Source organism: Trichosurus vulpecula, chromosome 3 (genome assembly GCF_011100635.1).
Source record: "Trichosurus vulpecula isolate mTriVul1 chromosome 3, mTriVul1.pri, whole genome shotgun sequence".
Taxonomy (NCBI): Eukaryota; Metazoa; Chordata; class Mammalia; order Diprotodontia; family Phalangeridae; genus Trichosurus; species Trichosurus vulpecula.
Genome location: NC_050575.1, coordinates 159,383,006 through 159,403,677, shown reverse-complemented (window position 1 = coordinate 159,403,677; position 20,672 = coordinate 159,383,006). Strand labels below are relative to the sequence as shown.

Genomic DNA, 20,672 nt, shown 5'->3' with positions numbered 1-20,672 from the left:
AGTTTGCTTATTTGTGTAATGGGTATCATTGTGGCACCTCTCTTCCATGGTTGTTGTAGGATTAAAGTGAAATACTTATAAAGCATTTTGCAAACACTAAAATGCTACTTAAATACTAGCCATCATCGTTATTATCATTAATAAGGTTGGTACATTTCCCCAAGACCGTAACTGGCTTGTCTTGTTCCCCACCCCCAGATGTGGATGTCCTCCAAAGGCTGGGCCTCAGTGGGAAGAAGTCAGCCGGTGGACGGGCCCCGGGGCTGGCCCCCATCCCTCCAGGAGTCATCCCGTTCCAGTCGGGATTCATCTTCACACAGCGGACCCGCATTGAAGCCCCTACGCGTGCCATCATTCCCACCGCCTTTGGTACTGAGCTGACCTTGGTGCTGAGCCTCTGTTCCCACCGTGTCAACAACGCCTTCCTCTTTGCTGTCCGGAGCAGCAGGAAGAAGCTGCAGTTGGGTGTCCAGTTCATCCCCGGCAAGATCGTCCTCTACCTGGGCCAGCGGCGCTCCCTGGCCTTCAGTTATGATGTGCATGATGGGCGGTGGCACCACTTGGCCATCAGTATCCGAGGCCAGGTGGTCACCCTCATTACTTCCTGTGGGAAGCACCAGATACCCATGGATTTGCATTTTAAAAAAGATGAATCTCTCGATCCTGAGGGGTCTTTCCTTTTTGGGAAGATGAACCAACACTCAGTGCAGTTTGAGGGTGCAGTGTGCCAGTTCAATATTTATCCTTCTGCTAAGGCAGCTCATAATTACTGTAAATATCTGAAGAAGCAGTGCAGACAGGCTGACACATACCGGCCACTCTTGCCCCCACTCCTTCCCCTCCTTCCCCAGGACCCTGATGTCAATGCCCACCTTGGCCTCCAGACTGATGCCTCTCTGCAGAGCCTGAGGAACCTGACCACTGTGATGCCTCCACTGGCATCCCTTCGAATTGCCAAGACTACCCAGGCCTTGCCCAGAGCACCAGGCAAAGGTGCCAAAATAACGGTGGTACCTTCAGCATTGACCAGCCCTGGGTTGGTGGCGCCCCCCCACCAACCTATGAGGACTAGCACTGTGGATCCTTGGTCATCCCGATCCACCCCAATGAGTAGTCTGGTCTGGACTGTACCAGTGACTGCAAAGCCATTGCCTTTGTCTTCGGGCAAAGTTTCCTTCCCTGTACTCAGGCCTGCACTGACCACCTCTCAGAGCCGCTCCGCCAAACCTCCCATTCCTGCCATGACGCCTGTGCCTCCCACATCCAAAGCCAGTGTGGTTAAGACTCCCTATGTTCCTATTAAGCCAGTAACTCCTGTCACTGTGGTCCCAGCTAAGAGGCCCCATCCCATGGTCAAGCCAGTGCTAACCTCCCCATCTAAGAACTTCCCTTCCACCAGGAAGCCAGTGCCCCCTGGCTCCCACCCCATCCCTGTCAAAGCACCGCCTCCTCCCACAGCGAAGCCCGCACTTCGGAACTCTGCAACCACCAAAACTCCTGTTCCCACCGCCAGGCCAGTGCCTCCTGCTGTACATTCTTCCCTTCCCGTTACCACCAAGACAGTGTCCCAGGGCTCCAGAGCCAATATGGCCAGAAACCTTCCTTCTACCAGCAAGCCAGTGTTGGCTTCTACCGGCACAGCCAAGCTGACCCATCCTTCAATTAAGCCATCCTTGCCAGCCTCAGGTTCTAGCCTAGCCCAGACCCCTAGGCCCCCAGTGAAACCAGTGTTTCCTACCACGGGAATCAAATTGCCCGGAACAATACCTCCCACCTTCTACCCAGGTTCTCCTCCTGGTCTCAATTCCACTGGCAGCAAGAAGGTGGCTGAGACCACTGTGAAGAAGAAATCGACTCCAAAGAGTACTCCCTGGCCACCCAGCCATCCAAGCCCTAGGAAGGCTGGGGATGCACCTAGTACTGTCTCCTTCCCTTCAAGCCTGAAGAATCTGACTACCCGGCCTGTCCCCAAACAGGCTCAGCTTAGTCATACAGCTGCCATGGTTCTCACGCAGCGCCCACCCTCCAGCTCCCGATTTGTGGGTGCTGTCACGATCACTCACACAGATGGCTACCTGTTCTTTGACCCAATTGGGCCCACCTTGTTCCCATTGCTGTTGGGACCTCCGGGGCAGAAGGGAGACCCTGGCTTCCCGGTGAGTCTAGATGCTTTGTGTGCCCTCTTCCCTCACTTTTATCCTAGAGTGTAAGTGACAATGGCCATAGAGACCAACATCAAGCCAAGACAGAGGCAGTACCAGTCATCTGGTCACTGTTTGCTCTAGCCTTTATGGGTACCCCAGGAAGACTTGATGAGGTTCATGGCAGACATGGTGTTCTAGGAAGAACACTGGACTGGAAGCTAGAGGACAAGGATTCAAATGCCAGTTCCTCTGATTACCCTCTGATGGAACTTGGTTAAGCCACTTCTCTCAGGCCTTCGGTTACTCAGCCATAAAACAAGGGGGCTTGGGCTAGGTTCCTTCCAGCTTTGAATCCTGTGATCCTATGTTTTCTATCATTTGATAGGTATTGACATAAATCCAGACTGGTACATGATGCCCATTGTTTTCCTACTACTCTTGACTTCTCTGAAGTATTAAGTAAGGAATGGAATTGAAACTGAGCTTGGAGTTAGGAGAGACCTGGGTGTGAATGTCTTCCCTTGACTCTTCCCTATGTGATCATGGGCAGATTCACTTCGGTTTGATGAATATCTTTTAGGCATCTGCTATGTTCAGAGAACTGCGATAAGTGTTGGGGATCCAAAGAAGAAATGATCAACAATCCCTGCCCCCAGGGAACTTCCATTCTGCTGAGGAGAATCACTTAACCTCTCTGAACCTCAATCGTAAACTGGGATAATATTGCTAAGATATTTATCCTGTAGGGTTACTTTTTGTTCTTCTTGTTAGATTTGGGTTTTTTTTGGACTTAACCATGTGATTTTATTTGTGTAGGGAGTTCCCAGGGAGTTAGCTCCCTCTGCCAGTGCAGAATGGCACCTGCTCTGTAACTTATAGTCTTACAAAGTTGCCTGGGGGTATTGGCAGGTTAAGTGCCCAGGATCATACCCACATTATGTATCAGAGTCAGGATTTGAACACAATTCTTTCTGACTCTATCTCTAGCTACCATTGATTTGATGGACAGTTGAGCTAATGCATATAAAATGCTTGTAAATCTTAAAGTATTATATAAATGCCAGCTATTTTTTGCATTATTATGATGGCAGGTCCTGGGATAGGGGTTAGCTGATGGTACAAGTTGCTTACTAGGGCTGATAACCAGAGATCATTTTAGAGATCACCGAGCAGATCACAGTTGACTTTTGGGGGGTTCCTGCTATAAATACTGAGTTTCCTCCCAGCCATTTTGCCAGTAACTCTCCAGTGTCTTCCACTAGACAGAAAATGGCGCCTCCTTGCCTCGGTGAAGAATTTCCCTTCTTGGGTTGTAGGATTTTTAGCACTGGAAGGGACTTTAGAACTGACACAGGATCATGGGATCACAGACCGGCAAGGGACCTCTGAGATGATCAAGTCCAGCTTTCTCATTTGACAGATGAGGAAAGTGAACCCTTGAGAAACTTCCCTGGGGTCCCAGAGCAAGTTGGCTCTAGATGGAGGACGAGAGCCCTGGATTCTTGGAACCAAATCATCAGTTCAGTGTTCTCCCCTCCATATTCTTATCCCCAGATGACTAGTGTTCTTCTGAAGTCTTCTTTTGGCTCCCTCTTCCTTTCTTTTTACCCCAGACACCTGGGTCTTCCCATCCCCCTGCTGGGTCAGGTTTCCTATTGTTTACCAAATCAGTGTTTCTCAATCCAAACTACCCTGGAGACAGTGACGCCACTTCACCTTCTCCTCCTTGGAGCCCTCTGTCCACTGCACCCTCAGAGAGCAGCTATCAGAAAGTAGAGAGCAGAATTTAGGGAGAAGGAAGGGATTACGAGGAGCTCCTTAAAATTTTTTACAGGTTTTAAGATGTAAAGACCTTTGGTAGTAAATAGAGCTGGACGGATAAAGTGCTGGACTTGGAGTCAGGGAGACCTTAATTTGAATTCTACCCTGGACACTAACTAGCTGTGTGATCCTGGACAAGTCTCTTAACTGTTATTTGCCTCAGTTTCCTTATCTGTCAAAAGTACCCACCTCTTGGAGTTATTGTGATGATCAAGTGAGATAATATATGGAAAGTGCTTTATAAACCTTAAAGAACTTTATAAATGTTGTTATCATCATTATCATCAAATGTTTGTTAGAGCAGGAGAAATTCCCTAGACAGAGATGATCTATGGATCATTGGTTGGGAAAAAAGCACTTCAGATTATGGGAACCCTAGAGAGACAATGCCTCTGCTCCCTGGGGGAGGGTGGGAGAGATCCGTGCCCCAAATACATGGTACAATGGAAAAAGCACTGATCTTGGAGGAATAAGATCTGAGTTTGAATTCCAGTTCTTCCACTTACAAGCTGTGTGATCTTAGACAAATCACTTTCCCTCTCTGGGCCTCATCCATGAGAAGGTCAGACTTGAATAGTTTGGGTTTGCGTGAGCAGAGGAGCAGGGGGTAGGAAAATTTGAAACATTCTAGATCACCAAGAACCCACTTTCTCCTTTAAGCCTCCCCACTTGGATGGGAACATTGATCAGGATAGAGTGACTTCCCCAGGGCTGGGGGGCTGACTCATCAGCAGGCTGGGCCACTAGACCTAGTTTCCAGGGGGCCAAGGCCACAGCTGCTGCTTCTCCCCTGCCTTGAAATGTACCAACCCCCAGGCTCTTTCATCCCCTGCCCAGGCTCTAGAGCTCCCCGCCAACCCCTCTATTTGAAGTCCCCATTCCCTGCTGAGTGGACAGTGGCTAGTGCTTGGAATTTCTTGATTTTAAAAACACATTTAATTATTTTTGATAATCATTAGTAATAATATTTATACAGCCTGTCTCTAACGGGGCCAAAGCACTATTTTTTATTGTAACCATATTGTAAATCTTATGGAAATAATTTACATTACTTTTCAATTATGTAAATGTTCCCCAAGGCCCTGTTTTCTGAAATCCATTTACTCCATTAGAACGGCACCAGCTAACACACAGTGAGGGCATGATCCATGCTCCCGAGGGAAGGACGCGGTCACATGGAGCCCATGAGCTACATAGGACTGGCCGCAGGCATCAGAGGGCCTGGCTTGCGTGGCCATCTCTGACACCACTCGTCTCTCTAAGCTTCACGTCCTTTCTTCTATTTTACAGCTGCTCCGGGGGCTAGTCAGAGGATCACAGCATTTAAAATTGTCAAGGATCTTACTTAGAGACCTTCTAGTCGTTTTGCCGGTGAGGAGCCAGAGACCCAGAGAGTAGAAGTATCTCATCTAAGAGCTCACAGCTAGTTAGTGCCAGAGCCAGATTTGCACCCCTTCTGACTCTAAATCCAGAGATATTGCAATGCCATTGGAAGGACTGGAAAGTTGTTCCTGTTTTATGGGGCAGAGGTTGGGCAACTGGGCAGATGAGAGTGGGAAACAGGCCCAGCAAGATTAAGGGCTTTGCCCAGAGTCATTTGGGGGTGGGGGTTAAGATAAGACTCCCAAACTATTCTTTCCACAGAATTTTAGAAGCTGAAGAGACCTTGTAAGATCATCCAGTCCAACCTCCTCATTTTAAAGATGGAGAAACTAAGGCTTGCAGTAAAGAAGGGAGGAAATAAGCATTTATTAGGTGCCTAGTGTGTGCCAAGCACTGTGCTAAGCCCTTTATGAATATTATCCTGTTTAATCCCTGCAACAACCCTGGGAGGAAGGTATGATTATCATTCCCATTTCATAGTTGAGGAAACTGAGGCAGACAGGTTAAGTGACTTGTCCAGGGTCACAAAACTGATAAATATCTGAGGCCTGATTTGAACTTAGGTCTTCCTAACTCCAGGTCCAGCGTTCTAACCACTGAGTCTAACGTGACAGAGCTGCCCATTAATGGTTAAAGCTACAACAAGAACCCAGGCTTCCCGAACTCAGGAAGGCACGTTCTTCATTCTACCATATTGTCTCTGAGGTCTTAAAAGGGAGATAGTGTTTAGACTATCCTGGCCCCAGGCCAGTTTTCATGTTTAGAATCTGCTTTCCTTCTAGTCACGCGCCTCAGCACCTACTCCCTCCCCTCTTCAGCAAATACTTTCCACTCCATCTTGCTGTTAGAATTGGGCTTCCAGCCATTAGGTTTCTCTGAGGTTCTTACTGCAGCTCAGAGAAATGCTCCTTGGACTTGGTGGGAAAGTAGACCTGCCCAGCTTCCTGGGCCATCCTGAGTTCGGCTCGATGGGTGCAGTACCCTTTTTGAAACTACACCGACTTCTACAGATTTCCTCCCCTGCCTCACTAAATCTCTGCTTCTACCAATCTCAGCATCCTTCACAACTGGGAACCATTCCAGGATAGAGGCTAGATCCCTGAACTTGGAGTCAGGAGACCTGAGCTCTAATGCTGGCTCTGCCCCTGTCTCGATGAGCTGGAGTATGTAGCTTCTCGCCGAGCCTCAGTTTCTTCATCTGTAAAATAAACGGGTTGGACTATGTGAGAATAAATGTCCAGTGTTTGAAGTATTCTACGAATGTCAGTAGTTATGCCTCTGGTCCCTTCCACCTCTAACGTCCTACGGCTCTCAGCTAGGAGACGTTTCATTCAAGATAAAGTTAGGCAAAAAGGCCCTTTTAGCCACACTCAAATATCATAATTATTTTAATTTTAGTATAGACATAAGCTCAATACAGACTTTCATTTTTCTGTAGAGACTTTTGCTTATCTTTGTAAATCAGGGTTAATCTTTAGTGTAGTAGAAAAGGCATGGAAAAATGGGTGTGATTTTTATAGATGGAAATGTTTTCATCTATAGAAGCGAAGTGACTCACCCAAAATCACGTAGCCACTTAGTGTCGGAGCTGGGGCTAGAATTCAGGTCTCCTAAACTCCCAATCCTGAGTTCTAGTAGCTTACCCTCTACCTCATGGCCTGATATCATAAAGGCTCAACAAGCTGAGGCAACCAGGCCGCTTGCTGTTGGTTGGATGATTGGATAGTGTTCTATGAGAACTAAACAATTCATTAGCCACGGTCATATTTGAGGGGAGGGGGATAGGATCTTTCTAGGTGACCCTGGACATCAGGAAGGTTCCAGGGAATGAGATTAGCTATCCCTGCCATGAATGAGGGACTTCCTCTACAATTTTCACCATAGGGCTAGTGTGAGAATGGAGCTTGACCTTCTTCATCTCCCCTTCCAGGGGTCTTTAGCCCCCATGCTCCCCTCCCATTTTCTTCCATGAACAGAGCAGTTGTGCTATGTATTGGCCTCAGAGGACTCATTGTTTGCTCGAGGTGGAAAATCCCACCCTTGCCTTGTGAATCATCAGGAAAGCCACCCCAATTCAGGCTTGGTTCCTTGGAAAGAGATGGCAGATTATTTTCCACTGCTCTGAGAACAGGCAGGGTCTCATATTGGTTAGGGAGGAGGGGTGGCAGGAGAGGGGAAGAAAGGGAACCCAGCCCACTAGCTCCCTTCCTTGCTAACAAAGTAAGCACTGAAAACTTAGAACATTTAGGCTAAGCCACTGTCCAAGGATAGCTCAGAGTCTCAGACCCCTCCCAAGGTTCCCACAGTGACAGATCTAGACAGCATTTCAATGGGTGAGAGAGGGGGTTGGGAGAACACAGATGCTGAATCAGGTCAACCCTTGAAGGAATTCATTTTTGCCCCAATATCATCCAATGAGCACATATCTGGACTGAATTGGGGATGGCGACTCTCACTTGAGTAATTACTCTGGCACTTAATGTGTCTGCTCTGGGCAGATGTTGGGTATGAGGTCAGTCTCCCATCCAGAGCCTTTCTGCCCTGGTTAGTGAAAAGTTTGCTCATTTCTTCAGCTGAGGAAGCTTTAGTGTTGGAGCTGGGAGGGAGATACTTGTCTTTAGTACCTAAGTGTTGTCATAAACATAGGGGACTTTCCATAACCTGGGTTTCAGGGCTGACTCTGTCCCTGATTCTGCCACCATGAGCAAGTCTCACTGGTTTCACCTATGAAGTGGGAATGATAGCTTTTTTCCATTCCCACATTGCAGGGCTATTAGAAAGCACATATCAGAGAGAAAGAGTTGGGGAAGGAAACTAACTGACATAGTCACTGAGAACTATCTTGCCTAGATTCCAGTTCCATCCTTACCCTCAGTTAGTGTTTCTTTGGTCCTTTGCTCCTTGGAATTTTCCTCCAGTTCTGAGTAAAATGGGAGCACAAATCCCAAAGTAGTGGGTTGATGTCCCCCAAAGTGATTCTGCCCTCGCCACCTTCTAGCCTAGACGTGACCGAGAGCAGCCAAGCAACGGAGGATTTGTAAATCAGTGTAGTCATACGTCAGCTTCCTTGGAAATACACCCACGGGAAGAAGGTTGGCCAGTGAGTTGGACTGGCCCCAAAATACAAGCACATTTGCTTTAGGGAAGGCCTGTGCCAAAGTCCTTTGTAGCTGGAAGTAATAATTAAAGGAGAGGAGTCCAGGAAAGAAAGTCAGGCCTTCCATTTCCAGATGTGACAGGCAGGGATTATTCTTCTCAAGTGATGAGTAGGAAAATAGAGACCCTGAGAAAAGGACTTATCCAAGGTCATACTGTGAATTAGTGGCAAAGACTGGACTGCATCTCAGTTCTTTTGACTCCCAGTCCAGATGTCAAAGAGACCATGTCTCTGTCTTATATGTCTCAAATAGGGGACATAAGAAGGACTGGTGAGGGGAGTGTTGGCCATATCCTTTTAAAAAATTTACTCTCTCACGAGAGAGCACATTGTTCTCTTAATTAAAATTTCCAGGGGGTGAGAAATGGGAATTAATTACCAGCCAAGCCATGCTGGATTTCTTATACTTTTTCTACCTTGAGCTAGAAACCTGGGGTATAGGGTTGAGCAAGAATCCCATACCAGTTATTCAAAAGCAGAAGTCTATTTAAAAAGCCCCTAAAAGACCAAATCTTACTGAGAAGAGGAAATTATGGTGCAGAGAAAGGAGTCCTGAACTTGGAGCCATAATACCCGCTTGTTCTTTATGTGACTTTAAGGAAGTCTCTTCCTCCCTTTGAACTTTGATTTTCCCATTTGTCATGTGGGGAAAAGACTCTCTCCTTTGCCCCGCAAGGCTGATGTGAGAAGCAGATGAGATGATCAATATGGAAACTTTGGAAAATTTTTCAAAATTATAAGTCACCATACACATTTAAGGGGTTATTTTTATTAGGGATAGGGGATGGGGACTAGCCCTGTGATTTCATTATCTAGGGAGCCCAGATGATAAAACTCCTTCTAGTCATGCAGATCAGCACCTGCAAACGTTGACCATGGAGAGTTGTCTAGATCACTGGGAGATTAAACAACTTCCCCTGGGTCACACAGCCTTGAACCCAGGTGTTCTGGCTCCAAGGCTGGTGTTCTATCCTCTAGGCCACACTCCCTCCCCTGTTGTCATTCTTATTCAAATGGGGATGGGTCTTCGTGTTTCTTTAGACATGCTCTGATGAAATAAGTTTCGGCTTGGGCTCTGGGTAGTGGGCTTGGCAGGCCTTTGTCACTGCCCACTCGAATTCCTCCTATCACTGGGTTTGTGAAGTCCTAGTCGCTACCTGCAGCAATAAAGTGCAACAATACTGGAATGCAGACCATTAGAACTGAAAAGGACCTTAGAATATTCTGGTCTAGATCTGTGAAGGATCTTTGAGAGGATCTTGTCCAGCGCTCTTTTTTTTTTTATAGATGAGGGTTTTATAGATATGAAAGGGCTTTCCCAGGGTCACTCAGACAGGAGCAGAGACAGACATTGAACCCTGGTCCTCCAATCCTAACTCTAGTGTCTTTTCCATTGGGCTCAACTGCTTTCTGGAACATAGAATATTAGAACATAGAACCTGACAACAGCCAGGCTGGCAGAGACTTCAGCACACAGAATGTTAGGCTACAGGACATAGTAGAATGAAAAAGGATCTTTGAGAACATCGTGGGGATGGCTTAAGCTGAATGTTTCTTCCTTTATACTCTGAATGGGTCTCTCATTCCCCTGGTTACAGGCTTGGAGAGCAGATAGCGGATCAGGGGACAGGCTGGGTTATTGCCTCTGAGGCTTTGGCCCTTTGAAAAGCCTGGTTTGTGTATGGGGGGAAAGAGGAGAGCACACAGATGGAACACAGAGTGCTGAGGAGATGGTGTAGAAGGAAGAAAACATTTCAGCAAGACTGCAGGGGTGGCAGAGATCAAAGATGCCAGCAGGGGAGAATTCAGTTGGGAGGGCACAGAGGGAGAAACTCAAGTGCAGGAGATGAAAGGGAGCACACTGGAGATCTAGGAGGGGGACGACTGGAACTTTGGCTTAGAGCATCTTTTGGATACCTTCTTCTAGCTGCCACTGCCTGGGGCTAGTTTGGTTCTAAACTGTTGCAGTGGGCGTTGGTCCAAAGACTCGTCCTCCAGACTCCTCTGGTGCTATTGCCTGGATTGACAGCTGGCACAATTGTCAGTCAGTCAGTCAGTCAATGAACATTTATGAAGTGCTTATAGCCAGGAGCTGTGCTAAGCCTTGGGGATACAAAGAAAGGTGAGAGAGGGGCCCTTGAGGAGCTCACAAACTAATGGGGAAAATAGCATTCCAATAACTAGGGTATAAACAATGTAGATATAGATACAGATTTAGATATAGATAGATATAACAAGATAGAGATAAGTATCTAGGTACAAATACGTCTATCTCTACCTCTCTCTAGCTGTGTTTGGCTATCTATCTATCTGTCTATTTACCTGTCTGTCTCTCTATCTGTCTGTGTCTATCTAGCTGTCTGTCTGTCTGTGTCTATTTTTCTGTCTATCTCTGTTGTCTGTATCTATTTAGCTGTCTGTTGTCTGTGTCTATCTAGCTGTCTGTGTGTCTATCTGTTGTCTGTCTGTGTCTATCTGTTGTCTGTCTGTGTCTATCTAGCTGTCTATCTGTCTCTCTGTTGTCTGTCTGTGTCTATCTAGCTGTCTCTCTGTCTGTCTGTTGTCTGTCTGTGTCTATCTAGCTGTCTATCTGTCTGTCTGTTGTCTGTCTGTGTCTATCTAGCTGTCTCTCTATCTGTTGTCCGTGTCTGTGTAGATGTCTGTGTGTCTGTCAGTTTATCTATCTGTTGTCTGTCTGTCTATCTGTGTCTACCTAGCTGTCTGTGTGTCTATCTCTCTCTCTGTTGTCCGTGTCTATCTAGCTGTCTCTCTATCTATTGTCTGTCTGTATCTGTCTAGCTGTCTGTCCGTCTATCTGTTGCCTGTGTCTATCTAGCTGTCTGTCTGTTTGTGCTTGGTTAGTGAGGCAATAGACCAGAAACATGACTGGAGCAGCATGGCATGGTGAGAAGAGCCCTGATTTGGGAGTCGGGAGTCTTAGGCTTTAGTTCTAAGTCTGCCTCCAGCGCATTGTGTGATCTTGAGTGAATAGTTTCTCTTCTCGATCTCCATTTCCTGATCTATTCAATGGAGAGAAGGGCCCCTGTCCTGCCTTTCTTATGGGGTGATGTAGGAGGCTAACACAAGATCATGCCTGTGTTTTAAAATATAAGGGAGTAGAGGGGGAATGATGCCAACCTATAAAATGATGATCATTAAATGAGGGATAGGACTATGTTGCTGCTAAGGTTCCTTCTAGTTCTTTGTGTCCTTGTGATTTTGTGATTAGGTTAGCACCAGTCATCAATTCCATGTGTGACCCTGGGTGACCCACTTACTGTTGGGTGGTATCAGTTCTTGTCTGTAGCATGGGTAGAATAGCATAAAGAAGCCTCTATGAGGACCTGGGGCTCTCAAAGGGTGTGAAGTGGCTTGCTGGCATGCCCCAATTCTTCCAATCACATGCGCACAGGTGATCTCCCGCCTTGCTGTAGTGTGTCGAAATTCTTCATGACAAAGAATGATAGCATCATGGTTACTTCTATTTACCCCATATATAGCTGGTTGGCGTATATTTGCTTATTGTCTTCCCCTTTAGACTGTGAGCTCCTTGAGGGCAGGGTCTGTCTTTTGCTCCTTTTTGCATTCTCCAACACTTAGCACATTGCCTGGCACATAATAGGTACTTAATAAATGTTTATTGACTGACTAGCTTGTGGTGAACAAAAAAGAACTGAGAACCACTACTCAAGATCTATAAATGTGGTGGGTAAACTACATGACCTCAGTGTTCTTCCATCTCTGACACTATTCTGATGTTCTCCGTACTGAGGTTCCTTCCATCCCTAATGTTCTATATTTTAACATTGCATGTTTTAAGGTTCCTACCAGGTCTGCTCTTCTCTGTCTGTGATGTCTGTCCCTTGGCAGTATTTAATACTTGCTTCTTTCTCTATCTCTCTAGGGCCCCCCTGGCTTGCCTGGGTTGCCTGGAATATCAGGCAGAAGAGGACCCCGGGTAAGTGGTTGTCTCTTTGAGCTGTTGCCATTGATAATATGATGATAAATCTCGGTACCCTGCTGGTGCCCCCAAGTTTCTTGGCAGGTTCCAACCAGAGATTCCCCTGGAGGAGAAACCTCTGGTCCAACTACTGGTCACATAAAGCAGAATGCCCATAATGCAACTCTGCAGCAATGCCCCTGAAATGTTCCTCCCTGGGCCAAGCAACTGCCCCAGGCCATTGACCGAAGCCCTGGAATACGGAGCAGGATGGCGCTTATTTTTAGCTTGTAGCTCGCCAGTATTCCTGGTGAGACAATTACATAAACCCATAGTTCACTCCAGACCTGGCCCCCTGCTCTCTGGGAAGTCGGTCGGTGGAATCCACTCTGGCTGAAGCGATGTTTCCGTTTTCCATTTGTTCTCAGTGCGTCCAGCTCCCCAAGCTGCTGTCAGCAGAGCAGCTCTGGGCCAGGCTTGGGCTTGCAAGACAGAAAAGGTTAAGGGGCCAACGCGGGACTCTTACAGGAGGAGAGCAGTCATTTGCCTATGAAGTAGAAGCTGTTCTCTCTTGTTCTGGGATAGGGCCAAGGGGTAAAAAATGGCCATACTTGTGTAATGGAATAATAACAAAAACAGTAATAACTAGCATTTATATAGCCCTTTCTTGTTTGAGCCTTACAACCACCCTGGGAGGTAGGCCCGATCATTTTCCCCGTTTTACAGATGGGGAAACTAAGACAGAGGTTTTAGTGACTTGCCCAGGGTCACACAGCTAGTAAGTATCTGAGGTCAGGATTGATCTCAGGTTTTCCTGACTCCAGATCCAGCCCTCTAACCATTGCTTTTGGCCAGCTCTGTGGAAAACCCATGGATTCTTAGAACCATGGAATGTTGGAACTGGTAAAGAGCTTTAACTCAACTCTATACATTTTACAGGTTTAGAAACTGAAGCCACAGTGAAGCTTAGTAACTTGCCTGAGATCCCATAAGTAGTTCATGGCAAAGCTGGAACTAGAACCCAGGTCTCTTGTTTTCTAGTGTCCCTCCCTCCCTCCCTTCCTTCCTTCTTTCCTTCCTTCCTTCCTGCCTTCCTTCCTTCCTTTTTTTCTTCTTTCCTTCCTTCTTTCCTTCCTTCATTCTTTCTTTCTTTCTCTCTCCTTTCTTTCTCTTATCATCTTTCTCTCTCTCCTCTCTCTTTCCTTTTTTCTTCTCACCTTCCTTCTTCCTTCCTTCTTTCATTCTTCTCTTCTCTTCCTTTCCCTTTCCTTTTTTCTTTTCTTTCCTTTCTCTGGAGTCCACAGACCCCTGTATATAGATTCCAGGGGATCTATGAACTTGAATGGGAAAAAAATCAAATTTTTATTTCAATAGAATTGGTTTCCTTTCTAATCCTATGTATTTTATTTTTTAAATTTAAAAACATTACTCTGTGAAGGGGGTGCATAGGCTTCACTAGACTGCCAAAGGAGGACCCCTGTTCTAGGTCACCCCATTTCATATGCTGGGCAGTTTTTTCATCCTATTCTCCCCTCCCTCCAGAATTCTGCCATTCCATAGGCCAGGGTGGGCTGAGTGGGTGGATGGGGGAATCCCTTGTCCCTTCCCCCACTCTACTTTTTAAGCTGAAGCATTTATGGAAACAGTTTGTTTGGCCCCTTTTCAAATATTTTGTTCATTTCTCAGTGAGGCAGAGGCCAGAGTGGAATCAGGAGTCTGGGAGAAACAGGAAAAAGCCCCCAGCCTTAAACAGCTGTAAATGTAGAAGTTGTTCATGGGAGAAAAATAGATAGCTATTCCTTGGGGCAGTCCCTGGTCTAGAACCAAGAAAGGGTGGTCCTTGCAGGAGCAAGGGGGCTTCTCCCACTTGACTCTGTGTAGGCTTGGTGGTATCTGTGGGTGGGAGGTATATGTTCGGGGGTTCGCCCGTCAGAATTCTTCCTGTATCATCCCTGAGTACTGCCCTGCCCCCAGCTCTCTTTTCCCCAGAATGTGCTGATTCCCCAGAATGAATTGGTTCTACATGGTTAGGCTTCAGTCCAGTGGGTTGAAGAGATAATGGTCCTGAAAAGGAACCTGATGTAGTGCAAAGACCAGGGAACCAGGAATCAGAATCACAGAATCTCAAGAATTGGAAGGGACAGCAGGGGTCAAAGTGGAGACCTGGGTTTGAATCCTGGATGACAATACCTAAATAAGCCTGGATAAGTCGTCTTATCAAATGAGGTAATAGGTAGCTAGGGAATGCAGTCAATAGAGTATTGTAGCTGAAGTCAGGGAGACCTGAGTTCAAATCATGCCTTAGATACTAACTTTCCAACCCTGGGAAAGTTACTTAAACTTTCTTAGCCTCTATTTCTTCCTCTGTAAGATGGGAGATAATAACAGCACCTATCTCCCCAGGTTATTGTGAGGGTCAAATGTGATTACACATGTAAAGTGCTTCACAAACCTTAAAGTACGATGTAAATGGTTATTATTATTATATGTAAAGTACTTTGAAAACCTTAAAGTGCTGCAGAAATATTAGATATTAGTATTTATATCTTTGGGCTTCTATTTTTCCATATGTAAAATGAAGGCCAGAGGTAGTAGACAGAAGACTGGATTTAGAGTCAGGAAGAACTGGGTTCAATTCCTGCCTCTTACATCTTCTGGTAGTGTGGCCATGGGGAATTCAGTTAACCCTTTCATACTCTAAGCATCTCTCAAAAACTACAGACATAGATGAGTTGCCAAGTTGTAGTGGTAGAAGGGGTATTTTATGCCAAGTCCAGACTAAAGAAGAATGGAGATAATTCTTGCAATATCTATCTCACAGAGTTTTTGTATGCACTTTGAAAACTCACTACCTGAGTTATTTATATAATACCTTCTCTGGGTTACCTCCCTAACTCCATACTCACAGGTTTATAGGTTGGGACCTATATTAGAACGATTACTACTATCTTCAGTTCTGAGGTTACTCTGTAGGTCCAAACTCCAAAACTGTATCTCGTGAGCCCCCACTAGTGAGCTTACTTTTGAAAGTCAGCCAGTTGATACAATTGTTGACATAGTTGACATAAAGCAAAAGCATATACTAAGATGTGTGGTATAAACAGTGACTACAAAACATTCCCCCTCACACATCTATAATGTGGGACACACTCTCCCACAAATATATACAGTAGCTCATGCCTACAGTACTACAGGGCCCCATAATGCTTTCTCAAATACCACCCCTCACCGCCTTGCACAGAATCTTTACTGGGAAAGTCTTTTAGCTGGGGTCCCTGGTTCTGTTCCTTTCCATATCTCAACTCTAGGGCTATAGTTATCCTTTGAACCCAGTCAGCTCTCTTTATATGCCACAAAACTGTCCCCTGCCCCTTAATGCCTCAATTGCCTCTCTGTTTCTATGTCTATCTGGAGAGTATATGTCTCTGCTCCTTCCTGAATGTGGTATCTCCTACTGATTGAATAACTCTACTGAGAGAGGCCATGACTGATGATGAGGAAGAGAGAAAATCTCCTTCCCTGCTGCCTTTTGGTATAGGTGTAGGAGTCACACTCCATGTAGTTGCTCCCTGCCCCAACTAGACCTTGACTGCTTCTAAGACTGGTAGGCTGGTAGACTGGCAGGGTTTTGGCCAATCTTCAGGCAGCCAATGAAAAACTGCCCTAATTCCATCAAGGAAATCTCATTCATACTTCATAAAGGGATAATAGGGTGTAGACATTTCTTTGCATTTCGTTTACATATCAACAACTCGTTATTTCTGTTATAAGTAAGTGAATTAGGGAAAACATTGTTGTTATTATTTCTGGCTTTGAAAATTGATTATTTTGAGGGCAACTTCTAGGGTTACAGCATCATAGGCTAAGAATGGAAAGGGACATGAATGTCACCTAGGCTAACTCCCTCATTTTGCAGATGAGTACAATGAGTCCGGAGAAGTTAAATGGCTTAGCCAAAATCATAGAAGTAGTCAGGAGCAGAACTGGGATTTGCACTCAGGTCCTATTCTTCCATATCCAGCAACTCTTTCTAGCATGCTATGCTATCTCCCCAGGCATAGGGGAGGGAGTAGATCTTCTTATAAGATTATATCACTTTCGTGGCTGAGTGTCCTTCCAACATAGAATTGTCCTTCCTAGTCAAGTACAGAAAGGGGAAAAGTCAGACCACGGAATCAATTATAGGTCAGGCCTGAGCTTAGTTCAGATCAGGAGACGCGGAAGGGGATACCTGGCTGAATGTGACAGACTCCACCTGGGGAGCTACCTTGAGTGGACTGAGGAGAAAGCAGGTTCAGATGCTGGTCAATTTGTTTAGATGTCAACAGCCAGAGGGGAGGGCAGTCTTACTAGTGGCAGGGGGATGGACTAAGTAACTTATTGAGGTTCCTTCCAGGATGTTTTTCTGTGACAGTCTGTTGTGATGCTTCCTCAATGATACATCTAATAGAGGACCTGGACCTGGACTTTGGGCAGATGGTAGTAATTATCTAGACCATAGGGCAAGGATCCAGGTTGTTAGGACTCTGTTTATACTACAGGCCTGGAAGCCTCATATGCGTAGGGACCTTTCTGGAGAAAATGGCCTGAAGCAAGATCTAACCATTTCAAGAGTGTGTGGAAATGCCTTAGAAAGATTTAGATCCCTTTAGGCTGGTATAAACCAACAAATGAATTTCAGTCATTCAGTCCGTCCATCTAGTTTTTATCGAGCACCTCCTGCGCTCATACTTTCTGTGACACAGGGGAAAAAAGCAATAGAAGACATTGTCCTTGCCTTGGCATAATTGCTGACATTTATATAGCGTCTTAAAGTTTGCAAAGCGTATCCCATTCATTGTTTCATTTGGTCCTCAAAATCATCCTGTGAGGAAAGTGCTACAGATAGCATCATTCCCACTTTACAGATGAATGTAAGACCGAAGCCGAAAGAAGTTAGATGACTTGCCCAAGGTCACAGCCAGTAAATCTCTGAAGTGGGATTTCAACCCAGGCCTTCCGGACTTGAGGTCTAGCATTCAGGCTACCACTTGTCCTGTTGGGAGATAAGGCTAAGTCATCAAGGGCCAGACTATGTATTATAGGCCATGTAGTAGATCAGAAAATAAAAAGCTCCAAGTGGGTTTGAGTAGTCAGAGACCTCAGCCTCTAGGGCAATAGCGTGCCCTCTGCCCTTATCCTGTACTGCAGGGGAAAATGTTATGGAAGTGAGAAAAACAGGCAAACCTCAGAAGGGAAGGTTTCTCTTGTCCCTTCTCACATCATCTTCTAACAGTCTCTAAGTCCTTCTTGGAGGAGGAGAGACTTGAATTTGACCTTGGAGGATGAATAGGACCTGCACTGGAAGAGATTGGTCAGGGCATTTCAAGTCCAGAATGGGGAGGTGGGGGTGCATGAGCAAAGATGTGCTGTGAAGGGCAGAAGAGAGTCAACAATGAAAGGTCTATCCTGGGGAACAGAGGACAGAGTTGGCAAAGTTAGGTGGGGCCAGTCTATGAAGGGCTTTGAATGTTAGATTGGGGAGTCTGGGCTTCATGCTGTTGTTGCATCAAGACCGGCATGAGGCTATGAGGATATGCAAGAAGTTGGTGGTGGTGAGAATGGAGAGATAGCTACTCCCCCCACCCCCGTATGCCCTTTTATGGGGCTAATCTCTTCAAGAAAGATGAAGAGGCACTTTTAATTAGGGACTAGAATTTAAGAGCTGGGCCTTGCAGATGATGCCTCCTGTCTTGGGCAGAGGGAAGAGTTGGACATGGGGGAAGAAGATCAAGTCAAGTCCTGTCCTCTGTAGGGAAAGGGGCCAAAAATGAGTAATTATTCATCTCTTATCATTTCTACTCCTGAGATGACAGTGTTATAGATCTAGAACTTGATGGGACCTCACAGACAAAGCCAAAGCAACAAGTGTCAACCAGGAGCCAGGCACTGTGCTAAGCACTGGGGATACAAAACAAGGCAAAAAACAATCCCTGCTCTTGAGTAGCTCACCCTTTGATGGGGAAGACAACATGCAAACAATGATGTACTTACAAAATACATACAGGATAAATTGGGGGTAGGCTCGAAGGGAAGGCGCTAAGATTGAAGAGGACTAGAAAAGGCTTCTTTTACAAGCTGGGCCTTTGGCTGAGGCTTGAAAGAAGCCAGGGGTGGAGGTGAGGAGGGAGGATGTTCCAGGCATAGGGGACAGCCAGGGAAATTTCCCAGGATGGGAAGATAGAGTGTCTTGTGCAAAGACCACACTGTATAGTATGCTATGTGGAGGGAAATGAGGTGTAAGAAGACTGGAAATATAGATATTATTAAGGGGCCAGGTTATGGACAACTAGTACAATCCCCTCATTTTGTAGATGAAGAAATGAAGGCCCAACGAGGATAAATGCCCAGGGTGACACAGGTAGTAAGCAGCCAAGTCAGGAATTGAACCCAGGCCTGCTGACTCCTGAGCCAATGATCTTTCCACTGTATCAAAGAGACCCTTGTCTTGGTGTTGGTGGAAGCCACTAGGTACCACCGTGGGTAGATCAGGCAGGATTCATTTTCCTCTAACTTTTTCTTTTTTCCTTTCCTGTTCAGGGTCCCCCTGGGCCTCATGGAAACCCTGGTCCTCCCGGCCCTCCTGGTGCAAAGGTAGGTATTTGTTGCCAGGTGGATTTGGTTATTCCATTCATCGAGGGGGAGGGAATAGAAAAGGTCCATCTAGGCCAGGGCGTCCAAGCTTTGCCAGCCCTGGATCACACAATCTGAAGTTTATTTTGTGAAGGCTGTAGGAATCTTTTACAATTGGTCCAACTCTACCAGCATGACCCCTGGTGACAGACAGATGATTTAGATCTCCTAGTTCGTATATGTCATATGTGCTAGCAAGTTATTTAGATGAAATTTTTGTTTTTGTTAAAAGAAAATATTGGGTGGGTGGCACCACCAGCTGGGTCAGGTGAACTATATTGGAGTTGCAGGCTGTATATTCTATGTCCCGGGCAGAGGGTAGGAGTTCTTAACTTGGGTCTGTGAATTTAAAATTTTTTTTAAAAAATATAATATATGTGTACATATAAACTGTATTTCAAAATAATTGGTTTTCTTTGTAATTTCTATTATATTTTATGCATTCTACAACATGTATTATATTTTATTATGTATTATATTATATATTAATAATTATATTATATTCTATATTACATTACATTACCTTACATTATATTATTTTATATTATATCATATTATACCATATGCATTTAAAAGCAATATCCTGAGAAGGGGTCTCCGGGCTTCACCAGACTGCCAGAAAAGTTCATGACACAAAAAAGGTCAAGAACCCACGGTCTAAGGTGACAACTTGGAGGGTCAGGAGCTGGGCCACAGAGGGTAGGCCCTGGGAAAACTGGCCCTTTGGTTTGGAATTAGGTTGTGTATCAGGGTCATAGATGCAGATGGGACTTTGAAGACTACCAAGACTACACAGCCGATGTGGGATTTGAACCTGAGTCTTCCTGACTTCAAGCCTCATGCCCTATATACTATGTCAGGCTTGTCTTGGTTAAAACGACCTCTCTCTGGAGCAACATGCTGTCCCTCATCAGTAGTGTGGCAGTCGCTAAGGGGTTGGTGTACCATCGGTAGTCTGAACTTTTATTAAGTGCTTACTATGTGTCAGGTACTGTCCTAAACACAGCATAAAAAGATGTGCAAAAGACAACCTCTGCTCCCAAGGAGCTCACAGTCTAATGGGGGAGGGCTCAGTGACCTGAATCCGCAGTCCCCAGTGAGAGGCCTGTTGTTACCAGCAGCTTTCTTGGCTGCCTGTGGGTAGGGGCTTCCATCTGGACTGGGGGCCAACATTCTAGTTGGTTACATCAGCTAGAACTGATTATCACAGATCCTGGCTAGTCTGCCAACTCCTGCTCTGAGGTATTGTTGCCTTTTGAAGCAGATATGTGATGTCCTCTGTGCACAGCATCTCTGGTGGCACTTGTTATGACTGTAGTTGAGGTAGGGATGGCAGCTAATTTCAGCTGGGCATTTTGTAGGAGCTAGAGGAGAAAGATAGTTTAATTTGGGGACTGGATACTTTGCAGCATCCAGGAAGGTTCTAAGTGGTATTGCCACCTTGGGAACTGGACTGATGCCCCTTCCAGCTTGAAAAGAAATCAGCTTCTCTGAGCTGGGGCATCTGTTTTGAATCGGAAATGCACAGGGAAGGTTCTCCCAGTGAATATTACAT

General features: G+C 45.8%; 1 protein-coding gene across 1 annotated transcript in view; it reads left to right on the top strand.

Annotated features, from left to right (window-relative positions):
- COL27A1 (collagen type XXVII alpha 1 chain) overlaps nucleotides 1–20,672 on the top strand; it is a 234,115-nt gene that overhangs the window by 5,501 nt on the left and 207,942 nt on the right. Inside the window, exons 3-5 of the mRNA XM_036749857.1 lie at nucleotides 199–2,156; nucleotides 12,410–12,463; nucleotides 19,025–19,078. Coding sequence (XP_036605752.1) covers nucleotides 199–2,156; nucleotides 12,410–12,463; nucleotides 19,025–19,078 — 2,066 coding nt within the window. The remainder of the gene's footprint in view (nucleotides 1–198; nucleotides 2,157–12,409; nucleotides 12,464–19,024; nucleotides 19,079–20,672) is intronic.